Source organism: Euwallacea fornicatus, chromosome 4 (assembly GCF_040115645.1).
Source record: "Euwallacea fornicatus isolate EFF26 chromosome 4, ASM4011564v1, whole genome shotgun sequence".
NCBI classification, from domain to species: Eukaryota; Metazoa; Arthropoda; class Insecta; order Coleoptera; family Curculionidae; genus Euwallacea; species Euwallacea fornicatus.
In genome coordinates, this window is record NC_089544.1 from 3,326,290 (window position 1) to 3,351,477 (window position 25,188).

A 25,188-nucleotide genomic window follows, 5' to 3' on the forward strand; every position below is an offset into this window, starting at 1 on the left:
TCGCTTTAATTGGTTATTTACTGCTGAAATTTAATCTATAATAGCAAATATCAATAAAGATATTTCTGATCTTATAAGAACATTAACAGACAGTTGATCGTAGAGTTTCGACTATATGGAAATATGTTCGTTTAACAGCGCAGACCTGTCCATTTTTGATGTGGGGAAACCCTACATGTACGAATCAGTCCGATAGTCATTGAGACTCAATTCAGAAAAATAAAATCTGAAAGAAATTTCTTTTCTATTTGGGAGTATTTGAGAAAATTAAGATTTCGCGTCACGCCCAAGGCCGATTTCGATCCTGTTAGATCTTGCCAGTTCGGGCTATCTCGAGTCAATTTAGCGCATGTACAAATCACTAATGCATGTTGGGTCTGCAGGAAAATGTCACACCGGCGCCATCTGACGTGTCCTATTTTGCTCCATCTCGATTAAATCGTCAAATATATGCAGCAGTACTTAGCATAACATCGAAGATTAGAACCTGTCAAAATTTGTTGTCGCATTTTGTGTTAACAAAAAGGACACGGCAGATGGCGCAAGTAGGATATCTTCTTGTAGGCCAAATATATTTGCTGATGACATTGCCGATTTCTGGCTGACTTGACTCGAGATGACCCGGACTGACGAGAGGCAAAAAAAAGATTCAAACCGGTTTGCGGGGTACTCAAGTGCCTAAGTACAGTTACCTCTTCAATAGACAAAACTCTCGTCAGCATTTGCAAAACCGGTTTATGAGCCTTAACTCTCGACATAATACTATTTACATGCCCATCCATTTACAATTCTGCTGTCCTTATTTCGAGATGTCAGGTTGAAGTCTCGAGTATCTGAATAATACTTCTTGCACTCCCTCCATTCCACTCTCATTCACATCAATATGAGAGGGAACTTCACTGCTCGTCGCGGCTTTGTTAGGCTGGACGTTTCGAAGATTCCCAGAAAAAAATTTCCTTTGTATTTTTGGCCTAACGAACTGTCGCCAATTTTCCATGTTTATTTGGGCCATTGCGAACCCACTTTGACAAGCGTATTTGTGTCTGCTCCAGCATGTGGCGCCTATAAGACGAAAGTTTATTTTGAACAGACTCTCGGGTGCGCCTCTGACTTCGTTTAGAGAATGGACTTTTCGTATTCGATACAACATTGCCTAAATTGGTATATTGCTTTAATTACTTAATTAAAGCTCACCTCTTCGGGACAGGCATATATATATATTTAAATACATACATACAGATATATATATATATATATATAAGGATCTTTGTATCCATTTCCATCAATCATAAACAATGGTGCATACATACGTATATAATTCAGTCTTCCCGCCATTGTTACCATCAGCAACCACGCGGAGATAGTTATTACGATTGTAATTAAGGCACGCATTAACTTATTATTAGATTTCCATTCGACAATCAACTGTAATCAAAGCGTTTATTTGAGGAGCGAATTATATCTGTTGGTAGCTTCATCCTACACGCACCAATAATAATGCGGGTATAAAGTGATCCGAGTTGATGCCATGAGAAAGTATTGAGCAGGCGGTACACAGAAAAATTTCATTGCCAGTTCGTTAATGCCTTGATAAATCATTTGTGCTTCAATTTGCCGTGGAATCACCAGTCTAGCGTTTGAGCTCCTGTATTAATTAAAAGTGCTAATACTGCAATTATTGTATTCAGATATCCCGGAAACGATCTGAAAATATTTGAATTGAACAAATGAGCTAAGAAATAGAAGTATGTTCATGGTCCCGCCCCGGTATTGCACGTGACACACCCTCCGGACGCGCTCAAACCGGTATAGTGCCGCAAGGGGTGTGGTCTAATGGCGTAGTAATTTTTGTTTGTTCGTGCACGATCAATTTTTAAGTTCACGCCCTCGAGTCGAGTACATCCTTTATGCGATTCTGCTCTCACGCGACACACATTGTCCGCATATATGCCGAATTTGATGATTTTAGAATAATTGGAGTTGAACATTAACTTTACTCTCATCTAGAAATTTAACTAATTATTATGAATACGCCTTCGTCTTCCGTTCAGCAATTGCCCTTGACACGCCCTTTGACCACGGATGAACCAATACAGCGCCACTGTGGCTTGATCTAACGTAGCTGCATGCGTCATAAATTATCAAGATCACGCCTTCAACTAGGCCTCCTCCTACTCGCCCATGAATGCGCCCAGATAAAACTGCAGCGCCAAGTTTGGCGAGAAACGAGGTAAACGCGCCCAAATGCGTAACTTTAATTCGGGATCTCCCCGAGATAAGCATTTTTTAACGAAATGTGGGTCTTAAAATCGCTGCGTATGCCGGTTTTAATGCAGATGGGGAAGATTCCTTTGCCTGAAAAGTGAAATGGTGGGCGCTGATTATCAGAGCACGTCCGACTGAATGAGGTTGCGATCTCTTGTTTGTTGTTTGCTAATGTAGGTACGCACTTTGCATAATGCGGACCTAATTTTATGTAGCACTGACCTAAGACGAACATTAGTAGACGTCTCCTCATTTTCAACTCGATAATAGCCGCTGTCTCGGAATGGTCGCTAAATTGCTTCTGAGCATTAACGCACCCCGTCTTCGTTGTTAAAACAATTTAAAACCTTGTTGTGCGACGCCATGTAGACGTAATGGCGCGATAATTACGCTTAAGTGGGATGTTGCAATTTCGCCGAGACGACACTGCCATACTCATAAACTATTGTGTTTAAAAACAATGAGTCTTATTAGCGGCAATTTAGGATGCTGCGGACACCATCACAATGCGGTGTCAATTTCTCATTATTTACTTTAAAAAATATCCAGAAAGCAATTCACTTCGAGAAATTTTTCTATCAGATGAGTCCAATTTTCATGCATAAGTGTAACTAATAGATATTAGCAGAGGTGCTCAGGATGACCTGTGGCGTCTCACAGGGGTAGATCGTGAGTTCAACACTATGCAGCATCTTGCCCACCGGGGTGCTGGAGATAAAGCTCCCTAATGAAGCGGAGCTGCACGCCTATGCAGAGAATTATCATTAGCAGTGTCGGCGACAGATGAGTACGAGCTTGACGTTGAGACAAACTTCTGCAGCCAAAAGATTTCTGAGGTGCATTTGAGAATGCCCGCGATAAAACCCGCACTATCCGGTCGTCAGGAAACCAGATTGGGTGTTTTGCGAGATTTCTATAACTAAACGAACGAATCCTACATAATCGTGCAGTCAAACTTTTCAGATCGATGAAGGGTTACTCTTCTACCACCGTGAATAATCCATGAATCAAAGACATCAAGTTGACGACATAGTTCAAACTCAATTCTAGGTGCACAAAAGAAGCAACATTGCTATGATCGATATGCGAATGCGCATCCACACGTCTCATTCGATAACTTAGAAAGCTATCACAATCTGTGATACATTTGAATGATTCTTATTAGCAGTCATTAAGGTTAGTTCCGGTTAGTGTACTTAAACCATAGAAAATCTATTTACACGACTAACCTAACTAAAGCTCTATAGAATTTCTTCCTGGTTCAATAGATCATCAGCCTTTACTGCAACAGATTCCTTCTACCTTTGATAATGGTCGTTACTCTCTATCCTGAAACCATCAATTGAGGCGGTTGAGTTGATGTCACAATTCTAACTCAACTCTACACAGCCAAAGCTGTGACGGACATTCACACCTGAAGAACACTAACCCACACATTTCATTCAATAATTTAGAAAATTACAACAATCCGTTACACTTTCGACTCATTCTTATTAATAAGTCATACAAACGCAGTTGCGTTGTTGTTTCTAATAATAAAATATATTGTAATAACCCCAACGATAACCTATTTGTTTATCGCATGATGCGACTGCTGGGCTTGTTATGTGGGATAGTTCTATCTGTCCAGAGATACCAGAATGTGCTAAGTCACTTGTGTATGTATACGTTTCTTTACTCTTTATCAAATATAACATAATATTTACAATTATTATTTTACAATCTTTTGTATATAAAGCTAGTGCGTACTCACCGCCAGGAGCGGGAATAATGGCTTCTGTTATCACACTGTTTATTGTCTTGGCAGATATATAATAACACACAAGTGTTATTCGAATAGGTTCACTTGGGTCAATTTAACCTGACTATTTGAATACATTGAGTTTTTTCATAGAATTCTCTGAATAAATGTACCATTTTGGCACGAACGGGTCAATGAACGGTTAATCGCATATTTTAGGTCGCAGTTTTTCCAGTAGTTTATACATTGTTTACTGCAATCTAGACCAAATCAGCTATGAATTCCAGAGAAAAAAAATCAGTCTACGCAAATTACTTAAATATTTGATGAAGTAAAGAAGACTACAAAAAATGTAAAGTTGATACTTTTGTGCAACATAGGCAGCATCGTCGCTTAAGTAGAAGCAGACAATAAATTGCAATCTTTGAATTGACCGTGAAGTGATGAATGATCCTGATGCTCTCTTGCAAGAAACACAAGAATGTTTGAGGCTGGAGGCACACGAAGCCGTTTCCTACCAGTACCTCCAAAAGGAAGTTAAATCTTATAACAACCAAACATAGCATTTTCTACTCGCTTTCCACGCATACGCTCTGCGAAGGTTCATATTCACTTGGTCTCTGTCTTTGCTCTGTAAAATTCCACTAATCCTCAAATAGGACTATATGCAAAACCAGAACGACGATTCAATGCCGGTATTCTGTGATTTGACAAGGACGTTTGATTATGTTGATTGTAGAGCCCATCTGAGAAAATTGGCTATTTACTACTTTAGGTACTTCCAGTTTTACTTGCATGATCGCATGCAGTCCATCTCAATAAAGGGAATTATGTTCCAACTAGCCAAATAATAGAGTGCCGCAAGGATCAATTGTATATGATTGATTTGCTGTAACTTTCAATCAAGGAATAGTCGCTAAAGAGGGGCATCATTCATTGGCATCCTATTTTCTTAGCAGGGCAATTCTAACCCTCCTAATGTCTCGGAAACGCCCTTGCTAGTTATTAAAAATGTACTTTTCATCGATTTCACCAAGCCGTATTTGAGATTCGACCGTCAAGTTTGTTCATTTGTTTGCCTCAATATTCTTTTAGTGCTTCTCCTTAATCCAATTTAGTCTGTCACGTATTTCATATTAATTCCACTAATACCTTAATCTCGTTTAGGAGTTTTGGTTGCTTTTTGGATACCTCACAAATCGTTGGTAAATGACCTTTTGTGTATCCGTACGTATGAAATCATAGAAATACAATATCTGCCCTGATGTGATTTATAAGGAGATTTAGAGACAAAGGCGCTCTGCAATAATTTGGGGTGACGGTCCTGTTTCACTGCAACATGACTTACAATAGATGAATAGATGGATCCACTTTTCTGCGTAGGACCAATTCCTGGACATTCCCGAGATAATCTTAAAAATATTTGCATGTTGCGAATTCGAATTGCGTTATTAAAGAGATTCTGGGACACCCTGTGTACGCACCGAAAACAGGCCGCGAACAATAGAAAGAAAACGGAGACGGCACGTCGTGGAAATTTGACTTTCTAACGATGTCGTCGGCAAAAATGTAAACAATTCAGAAATTTATTCAAATCTTAAGTATGGTTTACAAATCGAGTGGTCTCGCTTGCGCTGTCGCAACATGAGCGGTGGCCCGTCGATGACCTTCGCCGAAGGAGAGCGAAAGCCTCCCATGGCGCAGTTGCCGCTTTGCAAGACCGATTGAATCCAATCTAATTATTTTGTTGTGGTTAAGCTTTTGTACCTCATCTCTTCAGAAAAAAGTACCAACTATTTTTTTTTTCCAATTTAATTCCTCTATTTAAGGTGGACCACAAGACAAACTCGCCGTTTCGCTGCAGGAGGCGAAACCTGCGTACAAATACCCGAATTAAGCTTGCGGGTTTTTGGAGCGCTCTAATGCTCTATTACCCTATTTACCTACGACCTTTTCACTTTGAATAATGAGGCCGGAAAGACCATCGTACGATAGGTGGATTTATTGCGCCTTTAAAAGTTAATGGCCAGGTCAAATTATAAAATTGATAAACAATAACAAGGGAGCTCCCCTCTGCGGTGTTAGACATAAAAAAACGTGTGGGTGCAACGCAACCAGTGGTCATACGTAATCAGCATATTCTATACGGAAAACCTGTTCGTCCGTTACCGATTAACCTTGCGGATTACAATATCGGAACGGTTTTTAATGATATGCAACGTTGCTTGCCTGCAAGTAAATCTAGACGTTCACCCGAGATCGACGTTCACCGGAGATCATACTTTAAAAGCTATTAATAATTACAGCGACCACAGATTTCATGTTGTCGATTTACTAATGAGTATTACGGATATTATGTCATAATTTTCAAACCAGCATGTCTTGGAGCCATGATCTGGAAAGGTGTGCAATCTCTCCAGAACCTCTTCGGATCTCTTTCAAATTGGGATTTTTTATGGGGTTTCCAAAAACCACCTGTAAATGAAAAGTAACCAAAATACGAAGTTTTTTTACAAAAGAAAAAAATTGGGTATCTGGTCTCCGGTTCCCAAAACATGCGGATTCGCGCTAACCTGCACACGTTGATAAACATGGAACCACCATTCAGAGAAAGCTAACGAACCGTTGGTCTCATCTTTAGCTACCCCCATTGTAGTTCAAAAAAGATCATCATCTATGTAGCTAAATATCAGAAGGTTGCTCAACACCTGAATGATCGAGGTCTTTCTGCTTCAAAGGGTCCAAAAAAAGATTTTTTGTCCCAAAAACGTTGAAATCAAATAGAACTAACGTTTCTCCGGTCATGCGTTAACAAATGTCCCGTTTCAGACAAAATTTCAATCTTTTCTACAAAAGCGATGCGTTGTCCAGAGGCAGGTCAATACACTTTAGGCAAAACAACGATAAAAACCTGATTAATTAGTTGTTTTTGACTTTGAAGCCAATACACAGTTGCCGGCCACGTAAGCACAAACAAAATACCTAACGAATATCAAAACTCTGAGCGAGCATGGATGAAAATTGCAACGGTAAGATTCAAGGCATCTTAAGTCCGTGAAAACTCTTTTCAACCGCATGCAGTACCCATCGCATCTGGGTTCTAAAGAGGTTAAATGCACAATATATCCCAATAATTGCATCGAAACTTCTCAATCTCGATGCCTTCGAGTTTGATCGTTCAATTTTACTACCAGTTTAAATGGAGAAATGCACAAGGCTTCTAATGAAATTTGCATTGCGATTTTGCAAAATAAGAAAAAGAGAAAATAGCTTGTTTAAATTCCAAAAAGCATTAGTTATGACGGTGAGCTGTAAATATCAGATGAGCCATGGCGCCATCTGTCAGCTTGCATCCGGCATCATTATCACCTTCCAGGACATATTTATTTCCAGGAAAGTCAGTATTTATTTATGCATTTGACATTCGGTGGATAGAAAATGAATAACCCTCGCAGCACTGGAGTGCAGCCTCACAAGAAGACCATTGGGGTAATATTTTTCGATGGGTAAATAAACGACGTGTCGTGCACGCCCCCTCCCAGACTTAGCTGTCAGTAATGGCTTAGAAAAAGTGCACTTTTAACCAAAGAGACGGTAATTTCCTACATCGAGACTCGTTCTGTCATGTGCGGTTACTATGAAGTATCTGACGTGACTGGCGTAATTGTTTTATAATTACGGCTTTGCCGCAACGATGATGAGTTCAGACAGGCCCTACCCATATGGTTGAATGAATGCCTTGTTGCGTTGGTCGACTGCATACCTAACATGAACTAATAATCGATGCAGAAGATTAACGAATATCGATAGAAAGAGTCAAAATATACATACAGTGGGTAAGAAAAATATTCGGACACCTACTGAAATTAATTTATTATTAACTTTATATACTAATTGAGGAGAAACAAAAATATATAGAAAAATAAATTTATTATCAATGATGAGATTAAAGCTTACAAACTAATATTTCATAAATTCATAAACAACATTCATTGTAAAATTGCCAAAATAATAACAAACACGTCCAAATAATATTTTAAATAAACTCACAAAAATATTCGGACGCTGGCTTCAGCAAAACAAAACATTGTATTAATAATAATTTTTATAATTATTAATATTTGGTATGGCCTCATTTTGCTTGCGAACACTTTGTAATCTATGTTGGATCAAAGAAACTAATTTTTTTGAAGACTTCTGTATCAATTTTTTCCCATTCTCCAACCACTACTCTTTTTAAGGTGTGTTTGTTAGTTATTTGATGTTCTCCGATTTTAACGTCTAATTAATGCAACACGTTCTCAATCTAATTGAGATCCAGAGATTGGGGTTGTGTTTTATCACCTTCGGGCAAATAACCATTCTTTCACTATATGTGCACTATGCTTAGGATTGTTGTCTTGGTAAAATTTATATCGATTCAACAATCCCATTTTCTCCGCACTTTTGTTCAGATTTCGTTTTAATAAGTTCAAGTAATATATTTTATCCATAATTCTATCTATAAATACTAATTCGCCTACGTCTTCGGAAGATATACGTCCACAAACCATTACCGAACCTCTACCATGTTTTACTGCGGGATATAAATTGTTGTTATTAAGCTCGGTATTTCGTTTTATATAAACTATTTGTCTCCCATCCGATCCAAAAATATTAAATTTAGACTCGTCAGAAAAAATCACGTCGTCCCAAAAGTCTTCATCCTTAGAAATTTTCAATTGCAAATTCCAAGCTAACTTTCTGGTTATTTTTACTTAACCATGGTTTTTTTCTGACTAAACGACCATAGAACCCATGATCACGAATGCATTTTCGCATGGGCTCCGTTGATACTTTTTTGGCGTGAAATTTTTCCATTTCAACCTGCAATTCAGGAGCACTTATTTTTGTATTTTCTCCATTCGCATGATTAGTCTGTAATCTTGATCGTTGATAACTCGTGGGCGACGTGATTGCTTCAATGGCATAATTCTATCTTCGTTTTTAAACTTTGAGACTATGTCTCTTACAGAACTTTTACTTAAATTTACCATAGCAGCTGTTTTTCGATATGAATATCCATTTTCATAATTGAAAATTGCTAATTGTCTAACTTAAAAACTAATATTTTTCTTATTTGCGATGTGACCCATAATACAAACGATAATCAATTGCATGTCGATAATAAACCTACATACTAGTAGGTACATACTATGATGAATCATGACAAAAATTTCATGTAAAAAATGAGAAAAAACGGTAGATATGGAGAATGTAAATAGCGGCCGAATATGTTTGTGAGTTGATTTAAAATGTTAATTGAACGGGTTTGTTATTATTTTGGCAATTCTACAATGAATGTTGTTTATGAGTTTACAAAATATTGGTTTGTAAGGTTTAATCTCATCATTGATAATAAATTTATTTTTCTATATACTTTTGTTCTTCCAAAATTAGTATATAAAGTCAATAATAAATGAATTTCAGTAGGTGTCCAAATATGTTTGTGACCCACTGTATATGGTGACTCATCCATAGAGAAATTGGCCTTGATGTGTACATGTTTGTCATAAAGTTTGCTAGTGAGATTAATGGCTCGGTATGTCATCAATTTCCTTTCGTCTAAGAATAAAACATAATGCAGCAGAATTAATTCTAATAAATTATGTAAATTGCGACAAGATGTATGGGGTCAGCGCTTAACGGAAAAATCCCATAGATCAATCAATGCGGGCAGACGTTATTCCGTAATGATGAAGTCCATTTTCCTGACGCTAAAATTGTTCACAAGATTATACTGAAGATGCATAAATCAAGAGGGGAAAATAAGACCGAAGTAGAACAAACGCAAGTAGAAAAACTGGACTTTAAAGGAGTTGGCCGCAAGTTTAGTGTCATTATAGCATAAAAAAATATGGAGAAAAAAGCGTGATCACGCCATGTTCTAAATGTACTAAATACTTGTTTACGACGGATGTATATTAAAACCTAACTGTACGTTGAATGATGTCAGTTGCAAGATAAGTGTTTCATGATATAAGGATGTGCTGGAAGCTAGAGAGAACTTGGCATATACAGTTCAATATGACCCTGCAGCTCTCTCGTGGCTAAACCACTACGAAACATGAAGAAATATACACATAAAGCGGTCGGAAATCCCGAATTCTAGGCGAAACCAGGTAGCTTCGAGCTTAATTTATTCAAACTTGGTTAACCAATTTACTTTTCACATTTCTCGAATTCTACCTGAACAGAGGCACCAATGAAGGTTCATAAAATGGTTCAAGAAGGACGGCTTTCGGTACTTCTAGTAGCTATATCGAGGATTTTCAAAAGATGCCTAGCAATCCTGTTTTTGGAGAAAAAGAACTATGAAAACACCCTCTATAAATGCCGCTAATGTTTTCCCTTCCAAACAAAAAACGAATAAAAAATATTTTCCATTAAGGAGATGCGAATCTTAAAGTAAAATGATCGGCATATTCGATACCCATCTAGATCCTCTCAATTGCTGCTGAAAATGCCGATCTCAAGTTGCTAAAAGATTATCATAAAATAATCGTATAGAATAATGACGTGAAACTGAATAATGCCAACTTTATGGATCAGGTGGAACAACTGCACTAATACACACTGGAGAGTAGCTATGGAACAGTCTCTCGAAGTAAGCAAAACTTTATTAATAAATTGGATGTAATGCATAACCTGAGAAAAAATGTGTGGGTGAAAAAAAATAAAAAGAGTAAATAAGAATTAACTAAATGAAGAAATAACAATAAAAAATAAATTCAAAAACGATTTAACTGCAATCAGGTAACTAGAACCAAACACAATGCAGACACATACTTAGGAGGATGCTCCTAACATTAAATTCAAGGCAGGCAAAAGTTGATTGAAAAATCTAAATGTTGCGACGAAGGATGCAAAACGTGTAGTGTGTCAGAATGATTTGTACCAAACGAACCGCTCAAGAAGCGAGTGAATAATTCAGGAATCGTCTTGCGTCACCCCTTTTAGTAAAGTCAACAGGTATAGATCACAATCAAAAATACCACTGACAATAAATCGAAATGAGGTAAATAAAAATGCCATAAAGTTTTCTCGGAATAAAACGAAATAGGGTATTTCTTTCAAGCGCTTTGTATGAGTCCCATAGGTACCCAACCTAACACATAGCGACTTTTTTGTTAAAAATTTGCCCATATTGCAAAGACCTAATCTTAAAAAGCTTTTATCTTAAGTTTGAGAATGCTACATTGATTTGGGTTTGTTTTGGATCCATTTTTAGTTGACGCCTTCAGAGTTTTTGAACATGGGGAAAATTGATTATCAATACGTGATTCAATACTCTCATTTGAAAGGTCTTGGTTCTTCCAACATCATAACGAAATTAGATTCCACTCTGGCGGAATCTGGTCGTTCGTTGACAACTGTAAAATATTGAGTGGTAAATGTGGTCATCCCAGCTGAAAAAAGGAACTTCGGAGTGGTCGACTCGATGACACTGCAGATTTGACCACTTCAGAAATTGTGATGAAAATTCACAAAACTGTACTGGAAGATGGGCATTTCAAAGAGTAGTGTACATCGGTTTTTGACTGAACAATTGGATATGAGAAAACTCGGGGCAAGATGGGTGCATGGATTACTCACAATTGAACAAAAACAGACGGGAGAATGTTTCAAGGGAGTGCTTGAGAACGTTTCGCAGCAATAAAGTCGGGTTTTTGCGCCGATCCATAACCATGGATGAAACGCGGGTTCATCATTTCACACCTGAGACGAAAGGGCAGTTAAAACAATGGGCTCAAAAGGGAGAATCGGGTTGAAAGAAGACGAAAATCGTTCCGTATCCAGGAAAGGTGAGGGCGTCAGTCTTTTAAGATACACGTGAGATAATTTTTATTGACTATTTCCCTAAAGGAAAAACAATAAACGGAGAATATTCTGTGAATTTATTGCAGCGTTTGAGAGAAGGCATTAGAGAAAAGCGACTGCATTCGGCGAAAAATAAAGTCTTGTTTCAACCAATCAACTGGGTTTTAAAGTTTTTCCTCACCCACCCCATTCGCCAGATTCAACCCTTTCAGATTATTTTCTATTTCCAAACTTGAAAAAATAGTTGTACGGAAAGAGATTTGTCAATAATGAAAAGTTGAAGTCCGAGGTAGATGCCTATTTTAAAACATTCGAAGCTTCTTACTATAAATAGCGCATAGAACCCATAGAACATAGTTGGGAAAAGTGTGTTAATCTCAAAGGAGACTATGTTGAGAAACAATATAATATTTTTCAAAACTGATTTTTCTTTAAGTGTAAGGTCGGGTAATTCTGGGACTATTTTCGTATACAAGACACCAGCAGCATTACTATGTTACTATAAGTGTAGTGATATAGGGTGTTTATTTAACAAGAGCCATAGGGATTTAAATGCAGTAAATTTCGCTGATTTTCTTATTTTACAGTATTTGCAGCTGATATTTCCTGGGACTTCAATAAAAATGTAGAGCATAACAGAAAAATAATGCTTGTTTTCTTTTGCGTTTCTCAGGGGCATCGCCCCATCAACCATCCCCTTATTACTACTAGTATGAGCGAATTATAAACACAATTCAGCTAAACATATAATTATGTATTCTATATTGAAACCTCGATAACAATTTCACATTGATCTCTTTAAAATTAGCCGTGACGTTATCGTGATCCTTATCTAACTATTCGTAAGATATGAATTGCAGAATATGGCCGAGAAAGGGAAAACGGTTCTTTCTCTTTTTTTTTCTCTTTTTTCTCTGCACATGTTTTCTTGTTGTTAAGTTTAGGGCTGTAAGTCACTCTTTCAAATTTTGACAGAAAGTTTTTTTAATCAAAACCGGTGATTGAATGAACTTCATTTCGCAACCTGTGGTTACACAATAGAAGCAGGCGGCACTTTCATTTCTTAACACAGTGAATTAATGCAAAACGTAACAAGCTGCAGTTTTATAGACATTGGGCGCAACTTGAATATACTCGAGTACACGTAAGCCTTTTTCCGACGGTTTCTTAACCCTATAGCCAAATGAGAAGGGATTGCAACTCTTTAAAAAATACTATTTTATGAAACTCATATTACATTCGCAACTTCGCTTGTTCCGCACAAACCCAGCTGGTGATATAAACAACTAATATTACTCCCGTTCATAAGTAAATAATAAGTACCTTTAGGACCAGCCCGAGCTGTACCGAAGGCAATGCGTACCGATCCTCCTTTTAACATTAAAAAATTATTGTTCGCAGCGTTACGGCTTCTTATCCAAGACGGGGTACGACCTATACACACGTTCATAAAAACACAAACAGTTTACAGATAATTCTCGATAGATACTTTGTAAGTTTTCCTATCGCCGTTCCAGCAATAATTAAACCATAATTACTTAAACCAGTTACTCGGCTTCGACTCGATCCTTCGGTATCTCCTCCAAAGATAAACTGCGAAAAAAAATGGAATGGGCGATAAGACTCTTACAGACCCAAGACAGGCCGAGCGGCAATGGTTGAGATGCCGACACTCAAGGTCTGTTTTATAGTCTAATGGTATGTAAACACATTCTGAATTTTTTCTCGCCACTGTTCTGTGCTCTGGTTTAAAAATAAAACGGCAAATTTAATTGTAGCGCTCCTACATTTCTAATCGAGATTCGAGAGCTCAAAGCGCAAATCGAAACAATACCTACCGTCCAAAACGCTCTTATCTCTGAGACGTCTCTAGCAGAGTGGCCATTATATACCGCCTTTCACTCGCTATAGATTTCTAGTAGACACGTTTGCACAATGAACAATAATGATCAAACGAAAACTTACCTGTTTTCGTTTGACGCTGCTCTCGCCCTCTGGAGATGGTGGAAACGGTACTTTCCCCTCGTACCGATCTCGAAGCTCATCCAAAATCTTCTTCAAGCCTTCCTGATCGGCTTGGTCATCTGGTAGATGGAGATACGACCTCCAGTGGCTGTTGGAGTCGAATCCCCAGTGTATAGTTCGGCTTTCCATTCTGCAAAGGGAAAGACTTATTAACCAAGATAGACATACTTCGATGGTAGCTGACTACCTATGAACATGGCAGACGAATTGTTGGGGCGAGAACCCACATTGACAGTCTACGCACTCTATACATTTAGCCTGTTTGCTGGTGTAGAGATCAGGGTAACACCGGCCATGGGTTTCACCGAAGCACTCATGGTATACGGGGAACGAAGTCATTCCTTTCCTGGGTCGAAAGGGAACATTCTGGAAAGAAAACAGTGTGGTTTTTATATTTATCCTCGTAGTTAGGTATGATTCCTAAAACACATAAATATAGAACAACCTAAAATACCCTGGAAACTACCCAAGAAAATTAGGGTATTTTTTCGGCTGGTACACTCAAAAAAATACCAGTAGTTTCTGAGGGAAAATTCATGTCGTGCCTGGTCTGGCATAACTCCACTCTATCTTCGTAAGATGAAGAAACAATGAAGCACGACTTATGATAATACCAGACCAAGATACAATCTTTTCACCAAGACGGTAATCGAAATCGAGAATCTGAGTCGGTACGAGGACCCCTAGGGAGATTGCGAGGAAAATCTGAACCTATTGGCAGTGTTGAACAAAGCAATAGTGACATACATTAGGCGTGACAAAATCTTGAACGTTTATGAATAAATTCAAAACTAATGGGCAGCAATGATGATCAGATCCGGAACGATCCGGGAGATTTTCAAAAATGTGAGAAGTTTGAACCAATCGATAATCTGGTTCATTGACAATTTACTGTTCAGTATTTCTTGCAGATTCAGTCTATCAAAATATCTACCAATGATCTCCATTTCCAGGCAGTTTCCGCGATATTTTCAGCTCCTAAAGGAAGATGAATTTCTCAGCTGAATAGCAATGCGAGACATGAAAAGATTAACCTACAAAACACGGCAGATACTCCTTTTGCCAAACTTTTTCTAACATGCAAGTTACGTATATTACAGAATAAAATGTTTTTTTGCCTTATATCAAGTAAATTTGAAATTAACATTAAAGCGATTGTCTCTACCTTAATTTAACCGATGTTATATTTCTTCTGGTTTAGGAGATGCACTAAGAATTTGCAGCCCTCTGTATACGATCAGACATACTATATTAACAAATATCGGCTTACTACGTGTTTTGTAAAACATAACTAAAATTGAAACGAGAAACACATGTTTACTTCATCTATTAGGTAATTCCATGTTGTATGTTGATATTCAGCTTACCTCTAATCTTCAGAAAATCTTTTATGGTTTTTAACAATAAAAAGTGTGTATGCCAATATCACTAAGCGAACAAATGGTTTTTGGATCATATGGAACTTAAATATGCTTATAACGTGTTGACTGACATGACTTTTCTTTAGAGATGGCTAACAAATCTGAATTGGATGAATTCGATGTTTATGAAAGATAAGATAGGGATAAGATAAAGGCCGTGCACAACATCAAGGTAATTTGTAATGGGCCATATCAAATTTTCAACCAGAAATTTGTTTACGGTGGGTGGAAGAAATTATTTATTCTCACAAGAGTTCTTTGAACTGAAAAATTCTATCGACATGTATTGAATTTTTTTAAGGCTTCATGGTGGTTTTGACACTTTAAAATTCTTTCAATAATTTGAAAAAAAATGCAGATCGCTTCTTGGACACGTCTCTAAAATCTGCGTATTTTTAAAGACTTCTTGTATATGGTTAATTCTATACATGAGGTCCATCAACCAGATCTCAAAAATGTATGATTTTATGACAATAACCTCTTTAATAGTTTTCACGTAAATGGCGAATTTCTAGTTCATAAGAATAACCTGCCAGGCGAAGAATACCATTGAATCTATGCAAATGTTATAGAGCAGAGATGCTGATGAACTTGCTTTACCAAAATATGGGCAATAAAAAAAATGCGAATAAACATAATTGCACTTACCTTCGTTGAAGAATACAACAGCGCACTGCACAGTCTTTCAGCATCAGATTTCGTGATAAGTCCACAGTTAATCACATTACAGGGTAAAATCCCTAATGTTTTTAGAATGTTTAATTGTTCAAAAGTGCACCGAGAACAGTAAATTTGTAACTCATCACATTCACGATTGATTTCCGGTAAATTAAAGTCTCTTAGCACCGATGTTAGCACCTGGAACAAAACAAAAACGAATTTACATATACGTAATACTCTAAATTAATACGCAACATTCCGAATATTCTGAGAGTTATTGAGATTGCAATAAAAAAATAAAAAGCTCCAAAAATTTGTTTTTTTTTAAACAAAACTATGTTTTAAGTGAAAAATTGACAAGAAATTTCCTAATGTGTGTCAATTAGTCAAATAAATTTTCTTAAATCAGATGCATTTCAAATAGCTACAAAAAACTGTCCGATGTACGCATTTATTGACGGACTCTACACTGAACTAGCTAGGCTGAAATTACTGTGCCAAAATTCCTTTAATAAAACTATCAAGAACGCTCAAATTCGGGGTCCGAAACGTTCAAAAAAATTCTTCAATTCGCTATATATTTATAGATAATTATAAATACGGACCTCATGAAGACCCAAGTTTGAAGGTAAAATGTGTCTTTAATCGAAAGGAATGTCGTCAACGATCCTACAAATTTATATAATCAATCCAGGGTACAGATATCAACAATTGTTTGGCAAACATGCAAAGAGCCGTTCGGGAAGCTTTTCAAAAAGTTTTCTCAAAACATAAACGGCACTGAAAATTTTCAAAAATTGCCCTGGAGCCTCCTCAAGAATTTTGCAAAAATTCGACTATGAAACAGTTGCAAGAATCTTGCTTAATCACTCTTGGTAACATTTAATGATTTAAAGAAAAATTAAATTTAGTCTCAAGAAACTTCTTAATTAACCCCCAAGCAAACACGAAAATACTTTCCAAGTTCCCAACAATCGTCCTCAAAGTGGCAAAACTCCTTGCAATAATTTTAATATATCCCATATTACTTAATGTCATATATATTCACGACCTGTGGCAAAAAGCAGGCAGTAGAGTTTTTTGTAGATTGTAAAACTTATATCATTTCTGAGATGATTCAGTGGTGAGTCGGCGAGGGGACAAACTAGTTATTCGTAATACGGAATAGACTAATAATATAAAATAAAAAAAGACTCATTGGATGAATATTAGTGTGTTGTGACCGAACTTAAAGAGTAGTGTAGTGAGTGACAATGAATGCTACTTTTTTCGATGAAAGGTGATCAATAGCCAGGTTAGTAGTTATTTAGTAGCTGAAAGCAATGGATTTCGCTCTCGAAAACGATAAGAGCGAAGGGATTGGCAAAAAAAAACACTGCGTCTTTATTAGTTTATGCAAAGCGCGTTAATTCTTAAATAGGAGATTTTACTTCATTTTTGTAATTTCCTCCGGCCGAACAGTGATTACGAATACCGAAAATGATTAATATTTACCTCGACCCTCGCCACCTTGTCAAGAAAGAGCGTCCCCCTTTTCTCAACGAAGTGGAAAATAATGATTTATTCAATATTTGCTAATCAAGTTAATCTTCAAAATAACAATTAATTGTCCTTATGATGAGGCGTTGTGAGGAGATCATGGTAAAATGGGTGTGTGGTTTAAATTGAAAGGGGAGCGCCAGACTATTATTTTTAATGGTTGACAGGTTAACTTTGGCAGATTAACGAAAATGACGTAATTGGAAACACGTAAGTAAAAGAAAAGTAGGTGCAAGTTGAATAACTTCATACGCAACCTGAAAATTTTGATATTTACTAAGCACTTTTGTAAAATTGCACAACTAGCAGTAAATTGCCATAGGGGTGATATAAATGAAAATTATTGGTAAATTTCAATCACTACTTAAGCGGTCATTAGCAAATGGAAAGGTGTAAATTTGTTTCCACTAAAATTCGCATTGAAACGTAAGATTTTATGGTGGTTAACAAAAAATCTTGGTTTAGAACGCTGCTCCATGTTTAGTTACCCGATAAATTTCGAAACACTTGGAACAGTATTTTCAAAGAGAATTTTAAGCGTACCCAACATCAGCGGCACGTGGAAACTTCCCTGATAAAAAGAAACAACAAAAAATAATAAGCTCGTGGCTTCAATAACCATTTTCTGTAAACAGACAGTAATTTTCTTAAGACTCACCTGAGGCAAACAGAGCCTCTTCTCTCCCCCAATATCAAAACACGAAATCGCCTGCCCCTCTAAAATAGTCTCAATCCGATCACTAGACGAGGTATCAGGGGCCGCTAAAATTGGCACCTGATGCACTGGAAATGGTACTGAAACTGGTTGAAACTCCTCATCGTAACTGGTTTCTGGACTCGAAGCTTCGTTCTTAATTACTGTATGATTTAAGGAATGCCCTGGTCCTTGTAACGATTTTGTGGCACTATATTGATAGGTCCTCAGTACGGTCTTCAGGTGAGAGTTGACCTCTATCCGAGCATTAATCATTTTGGAGGGCCTCTAGATCGGATTTCGTTTCGTTAGTGTGCTTGAAAGGGCATGGTGGTGCTGATTTCTTTAAAGACGTCCTCCAGCTTGTACTTTTGGGTTCTCGAAACGGCACCAGTGCTGTCATTGGACATTGCTGATGGTCGGCACTGGAAAAGAAAGGGCGGTGGAGCTTTGATGGAACTAAACATTTCTCATTGTTAACAAAAATAAAACGTCAAAGATGCAATTTGATTTAATACACACTTTTGAGACCTTCACTATGTGGCTGCGCTAAATGAATTATTTTAAATATTGAGCTGTTGAAGTGGAAATTGACACATAAAAAATCGCCAGGAAATGGAATACCGTGCAATATCATAATAAATTATTGCTGACACATGTTCGGCACGGTTTCTGTGCAATTTAATTGGATAAAAATTAGTACTACGGAGTAATTATGCCAGCGCGTGTCGATGCTGTTTATTGAACACAATTGATGTTTTATTTATTATATCACTTGAAGATGTAAGAGTAAACTTATTGAATTGATGTTATCTTAAAGATTGAAATCTTGCTAATTAGGCGGATTGACTGTCAATCAAGTAGATTATACCGATATAATTGCGTTTTGGGTGTAAACAAAAATGTAAATTATAGTGAAGGTTTTTCCCACTTCACACACAGACCAAACGAATAACGTAAGCAAAGTAATGAAAGGCGAAATTGAAAAATATTGCTGAGTATTCTGAAAGATTTGGTGCTGACGAAACCTTTTTGCTGATTGAAGTCCCGAATTTTTAGCGTTAAAGTCAAACATAATTTAACATTTTATTATTGAAATTTAGGACTGGCCAGTAATTAAAGGCACTGACAAGCAGGCGAATTTTCGCACCTGCAGGCTATTATCTTATAATCATTCTGTGTCCAAAAATGGGTTTCCAAAAAATGTTCGAATTCTCTACAGTACAGAATGAGTACAGTATCTGAAGCATAATTTTTATAAGTCTAACCGTAAAAGTTGTGATATCTACGTGTTCCCTTTTTAGGCCAGACCGAGGTAGTATTTTTTGAAAACTTCAAAAAATGTATTTAAATTTTTATAATATAATAGGAAACCGTTATGATTTTTTTCTAATCAATTGAGGTTTTCATAATTTTTCTCGTTTGTTTTTTCATTAATTTCCTTGTTCAACATGGAAACTTTGCTGCAGCAATCCAAGCCAAGTAAGCACTTACCTTTCTTCTGTCAAATCTTTTACATACTCGCTTTAATATTTTTTCTACAAAAAGTTCCTGCGTAAAATCTATACCAAATATTCTGAAATTTAAAGATAATTAGAAAAGGAACAGTAATTTAAAAATAATATTAAAAACGACCACTTAACAAAGAACTAATATTCAGCTTCGCTGCAGAAGTTAAATAGAGGTCATACAAATACATATATAACGTTGGAGGGAATAATGAGAGACCTACGAGATATAAAGTCTTTATTCCCGCTGGCCATTTAAATTTAAATGCATAGGGTCGTGACGCTCACTTTAGTGTGAATAACTCGTCTGATATTTCAATAAAAGTCCAATATTATTTGCGTTTTAATTGACCTTTTTCTTGAAAATGAACAATAGCCGTGGACAAAGTAAAATGTTATGCTTGCTTTTTGATGGCCATTATTCCTTAGGGAGACTTGCGCCTCTCACCTAACATAAAACTTCCCGTAGTGAATAATAACTATCATAAAAAGCACGTATAAGATTATACTGATTATGGCTATATATTTCTATTTCGATATTTCTTTTGAAGACATAATAATGGTGTTGGGTTAGTCAGCGAAATGATTCTTGTCGCCCATGGCTCTCTTACCAAATACCAGATGTCACTGCCAGGGATATTTTTGATCAGATTTAGCTATATCTATGGCAAATAATAGGGGGGCATTAAAAAACCTAATTACTGAAAAATATAGAGTAGTAGTAGAAAGGAAGCTTATAAGCTAGAAATTATTGGTCTCCTTTTGCCAGTGGCGTGCATGGGGGTAACGTTGGAAATTTAAGAAAAACGTTTTGTTAAAACGTCACTTAAATAAATGGTGGGAAATTTTTTATAAAAACAAACATTTAACAGTAAGTAAATGTCAAATTTCAACAAAATCGGCTGAAGGATCGTTAATGTTTTTACAAAAACGGTTTTTAAAAAAATTTAATATCCTGTATCTTAAAAACGAAGCATTACCAGACCTATATTTATATACATTTTTCGTCTTCGAATGGCTCAAATAATTACCCCGTGAATCTTGGCCATGTACTTAAATAACAATCTGAATAAACCGGACTGAACAGTTAAAATCTAGACATAAAATTTACTTTGTCAAGAATTTCATAGTGTTACTTTGAAATCTCGCGTAATTCCTTTTATTGACTTAGTAGGAAAGATCTAGGTGTGAATCCATAAATACTGCCGTAAAAGAAATTACAAGTTTATGATGCATTTTTGCTGCGAATCTTGTTTTCCTCTCAAAATTTTTATGGCCTTCCCTTGACTTGCCCTCGGATTTGCCTTCACATTTACACCATATTTAGATGTTTGCAAATAAGCATTAGTTTTGTTAAATGGTGTTGAAAACGCAATTAATGTTGATTAGCATTTCATTACTTTTTTAGGTCCCATTATTAATAGGTCTCTTTCTCACCAACACAAATTCAAAGTTTACATTCCGAGACAGTATTATTAATGTCAAGGCTGATGCACACATAGCTCTATAATTGTCTTTGTAAAACTTAGCTGCACTGAAATATCCGAGGAGAAATTCGCAAATTTATGAAATATATTTAAGTTTTTGTTGTTAGGTTAGAGCAAACAGGTGTTCCTTCGGGAAGCATTTTTTGTGAAGGGGCACTCGAGGAGAAGTCCTCACTCTAACCGAAAACACCGTTTTCACCTCCAAGAGGTCGGCTATGCGACAACGGTAGCTTTCATCTATAGAGATCAAAATTTGACCCGAACGCATGGTTTTAATTATTTACAAACGGTGTAACTTTACCATGTGACAAACGCCATCTTACCCTAAAAGTATATGGAAAATTTATTTTCCATAAGCACCCAAAAGAATAGTTCAAGGAAAGGATGGCCAAGAGCTCACCAAAAACCTTCTTGGTTGCGCCAATGAAGCCAACGTAGCTATGAAGCGCTACATTGACTTTTAATTAAAGTTGAAAAACGTACGGTTAAGAAAACATGTTTTACTCGTCCAAATATTTATCCGATAAATTTCACTTTGTATTTTAGTTAATCGCCTCTCTCATTTGCGTCACATATGTCATTATTTTTACCATTATTGAAGCTGGCGGTCAAAATCAAAAATATCCAGACCAATTCAATATGACCCGTTTCTCTTGATCAACTATATATATAGTATAGGTAACTTTTCTATTGGGACATCGTCAGGCTACTGATCAGGATATAAAATTTACTTTGTCAGGAATTTTCTAGTGTTACATCGAGATCCCCCATGATTCGTTTTATTGACTTAATAGGAATGATAGAGGTGTGAACTCATAAACACTACCATAAAAGAAATGGCATGTGAATGATGTAGCTTTGCTCTAACTTCCGCTTTATGTCTTAAAACTTTTTTAGATATATGCAAATAATTAATTTAATTAAAGAAGATTTTGCATTTAATTGCTCTTTTAAGTCTTCTTATTATTAATAGGTTGTCCAAAGCTAAACTGATAAACAATTGCATTCAGAGACAAAATTATTTATGTCAAGGACGATTTATGCATAGTTTGATGATTGCCTTTTTGTTTGGATATAAATTAACGTTAAAACGATATCTGATTTGTAGAATATTTTTATGGTTAGCATTGCTGATGTAGATGTTACATTATGCTTCTCCCTAACGGAAAACATAGTTTTGTCTCTGAGATAGGGTAGTAATAGCCTACATAAGCGCTTCCTTGTAATAACAAGAAAGTTTACTATATCAAATATGAAAAAATTTCAACAGATTTTGTCTCACTATTGTATGGGAATTATTCTTACTTCATTATGGTAATTTTTTCCTAAATTGGCAAATATTTTGAATACTTTTAAGTCGAGTATCGGCCCACACCATAAACACAACAGAAAAGGATTCACACAACGAAATCTGTTTATGGTTATGCAATTTTATTCCGAGTTGAAGGTGAAAGGACGGAAGTTGACAAAAATGCGAACTTACCAGATAGCTAATAGGGGGTTCAGTTCAGTAATTACTGTTTCTTTATATAAAGTGAAATTTACAGTACTACTATTTGTCACTAGCAGTAGCATTATAAGCGTTTTGAAGAAATTTTGAAATCAGGTCTAATATATTGATATCATTTATAAATCAAATAAGGCTTTGCTGACATCCTTAAATGAATTTGTAATATTATTGATAATATCTGTTATATTTTCTTTTTTATATACAAGTAATGCATTCCTATATGAATCCTAGAACTCGGCAGTAACAACTTTTACATCATGGACATTTATTGATATTTTTAATTTTTTTTTTCCGGAAGACCTTTAAGTTATTATATTTAGATATGTATACGAGAATTTGTTCCGTTGGCTAAGACTATATATTACTGGATGAATATGCTGGACTCTGAAATTGTGGGTACTGAAATGAATATTTGTTTAAGTGTGTATTTTATCTGATCCTCAACAAAACCTTCCAGTAAACATAAACCATGACCATGAATCAGTTCTATGTGACACTAGCGCTCTTGAAAGTGTCGCTCTTTAAACCATGCAAAAATTAAATTCTCGATTTTGAAAACACTTTCTGCATCTACTGTGGCAAATTTACTGACCTAGGCAGGTAAGATCAATTTCCAAAAATTTACTTTGCTTCCAAGGTAAAAGAGTTTTATGGGTTTAAATAAATGTAATTGCAGCCGCAGCAGAATGTAGCGTGTGCATTTAGAAAAGCGATCTTTAGGTCAAATTTGTTTTGTGATAGTACAGTTAGTCCAGCATGAAATCCATTACTGTATTAGGAAACAGGTCTGCATGTTCCCTATTGAAATAGATTTTTCTACTAAATTAATTATATTTCTTTTTATGGGGACGAAGCAGGCTTAGCAGTGTGGAACAGAGACAATAATTTTAAGAAAATTAAATCCTCAAAATCGCAATTTCACTTATACAAAAATATGTACATTTTAAAGACTATCTGTTATTGAGTTATTTTTAGTATCGTCTTGTTATGTTCCTTTTATCACAAGTGAGCATTTAAGTACAATGGCAAAATTATTTTGCATCTTGTCTCATGTCTTGTTTACAGATGTATTATTTTTAAATCCACGTGCGGTATGAGAATCTGTCTAATCCAATAATTGGTCCATGGCAGTGGGTATCCTGATAAACAGTGTAGTAACATGGTTTCTCAATTAGACCACATGGGGTGTCACACCCAGTGGAACTGGTCAGGGTCATGTTTCAGATTTTGGTTACTGGAAGGAGATTTACATTTTTTGCATATGCAAAATGGATATTTAACTAGTCAAAATGCATTTTCGCTTGTGGTGCATCGTCGGGGCTAAGAATATGTTGGGAATCTTAAAACTCATAGCACCTCAACCTAATATACTTACTATTAGAAACGTTTATCCCAAATAAAGAAAGATGTATTACTCCTTCATTGCCACTGCAAAGTTGCACATAATTCCTATTCACTAATCAAATTATCCGACACTACACTTGAAACGGCATTTTTCAAAAGTACCCTCAGCGGGCCAGTTCCGCCTACGCACCACTAATCGGAACCTTTTCAGCGTTATCCCGAGCGACAATTTCTCACCGTACGATTTTTGCCGTTTCTCACTGAAATCACGAACACTTCACTCACTTCATCATATTTGCCATCATTTCTCCACGCGATGCTCGTCTGTTGTTTTTCACGATCATTCCTAATGGTTTTCGCGACATCGACGACAACTTTAACGAAACCAAACGACAGGTAAGCCAGTCAGAATCCTACTGAATCTTACATAACAAAGGTCCGCTCTCGACGTGCTCGCAATGGTTTTGTCTTTGTTTTGATTGGGCGGTGCAGCGTGTTCCGTCCTTGTTCAGCTTGTGTATTGCGAAGAAGAGATGAAATGGGCCGCATTTCACGAGTCTGGCGACCGCGACTCGTTGACGTTCGAATCGTCTAGGTTGGCGGCGTGCGACGGCCGGCATTGTCGCTCGGGGGCTGCTTTGCCAAGTTTCAGAAAACACACAAAAAATTATGTGGTAGTCGCATAAACTAGCGTTGAGCTTCCCGTATGAGTTACCAAAACCATAATACTCACAAGAAATATTACTATCCACTTTCATTTCTATAAATTAAATTTTTTCTTTATTGAAGGCTTAATATGAGAGTAGAAGAGAGATTTTTATCGATATTGATAAGTGAAAAAATATTTTCATTAGACGCCTGTTCCTATAGAATCGAACTCCTTATAAAATCAAATCGTAGCGAAAGGGAGTAACGGACCAACTTACCAAAAGAAATTCCTTTCGCACTCATTGGCAACATTGCGTCGCGACCCCAGACTGGTTTTAAACGCAAGCGCGCCACCATATTCTCCCAAATCTTCACTTGCTTTCAAGTCTCAGTCTCAGACTACGGCATAAGAGAAGAGAGCATTAAAAATGTATTATTAGTTACGTTCGTTTTTCTATAAAGATTTGACGCAAAGAAATTTAGCTT

The 25,188-nt window shown here is 36.5% G+C and overlaps 1 protein-coding gene across 3 annotated transcripts in view; it reads right to left on the reverse strand.

Annotated features, from left to right (window-relative positions):
• The window catches only part of LOC136338722 (ski oncogene-like), an 88,959-nt gene extending 64,306 nt beyond the window's left edge, over positions 1 to 24,653 (reverse strand). The window contains exons 1-5 of one of the 3 annotated variants that reach the window (XM_066281378.1): positions 24,086 to 24,653; positions 18,170 to 18,630; positions 15,961 to 16,170; positions 14,079 to 14,257; positions 13,832 to 14,021 (exon numbers count right to left, since the gene is read on the reverse strand). In XM_066281378.1, the coding sequence (XP_066137475.1) occupies positions 13,832 to 14,021; positions 14,079 to 14,257; positions 15,961 to 16,170; positions 18,170 to 18,481 (891 nt within the window). In that variant the 5' untranslated portion in view covers positions 18,482 to 18,630; positions 24,086 to 24,653. Of the gene's footprint in view, positions 1 to 13,831; positions 14,037 to 14,078; positions 14,258 to 15,960; positions 16,171 to 18,169; positions 18,631 to 24,085 lie in introns of all 3 variants that reach the window. The other 2 variants (XM_066281377.1, XM_066281379.1) reach the window with 2 other exon arrangements.
• Between the last annotated feature and the right edge of the window lie 535 nt (positions 24,654 to 25,188).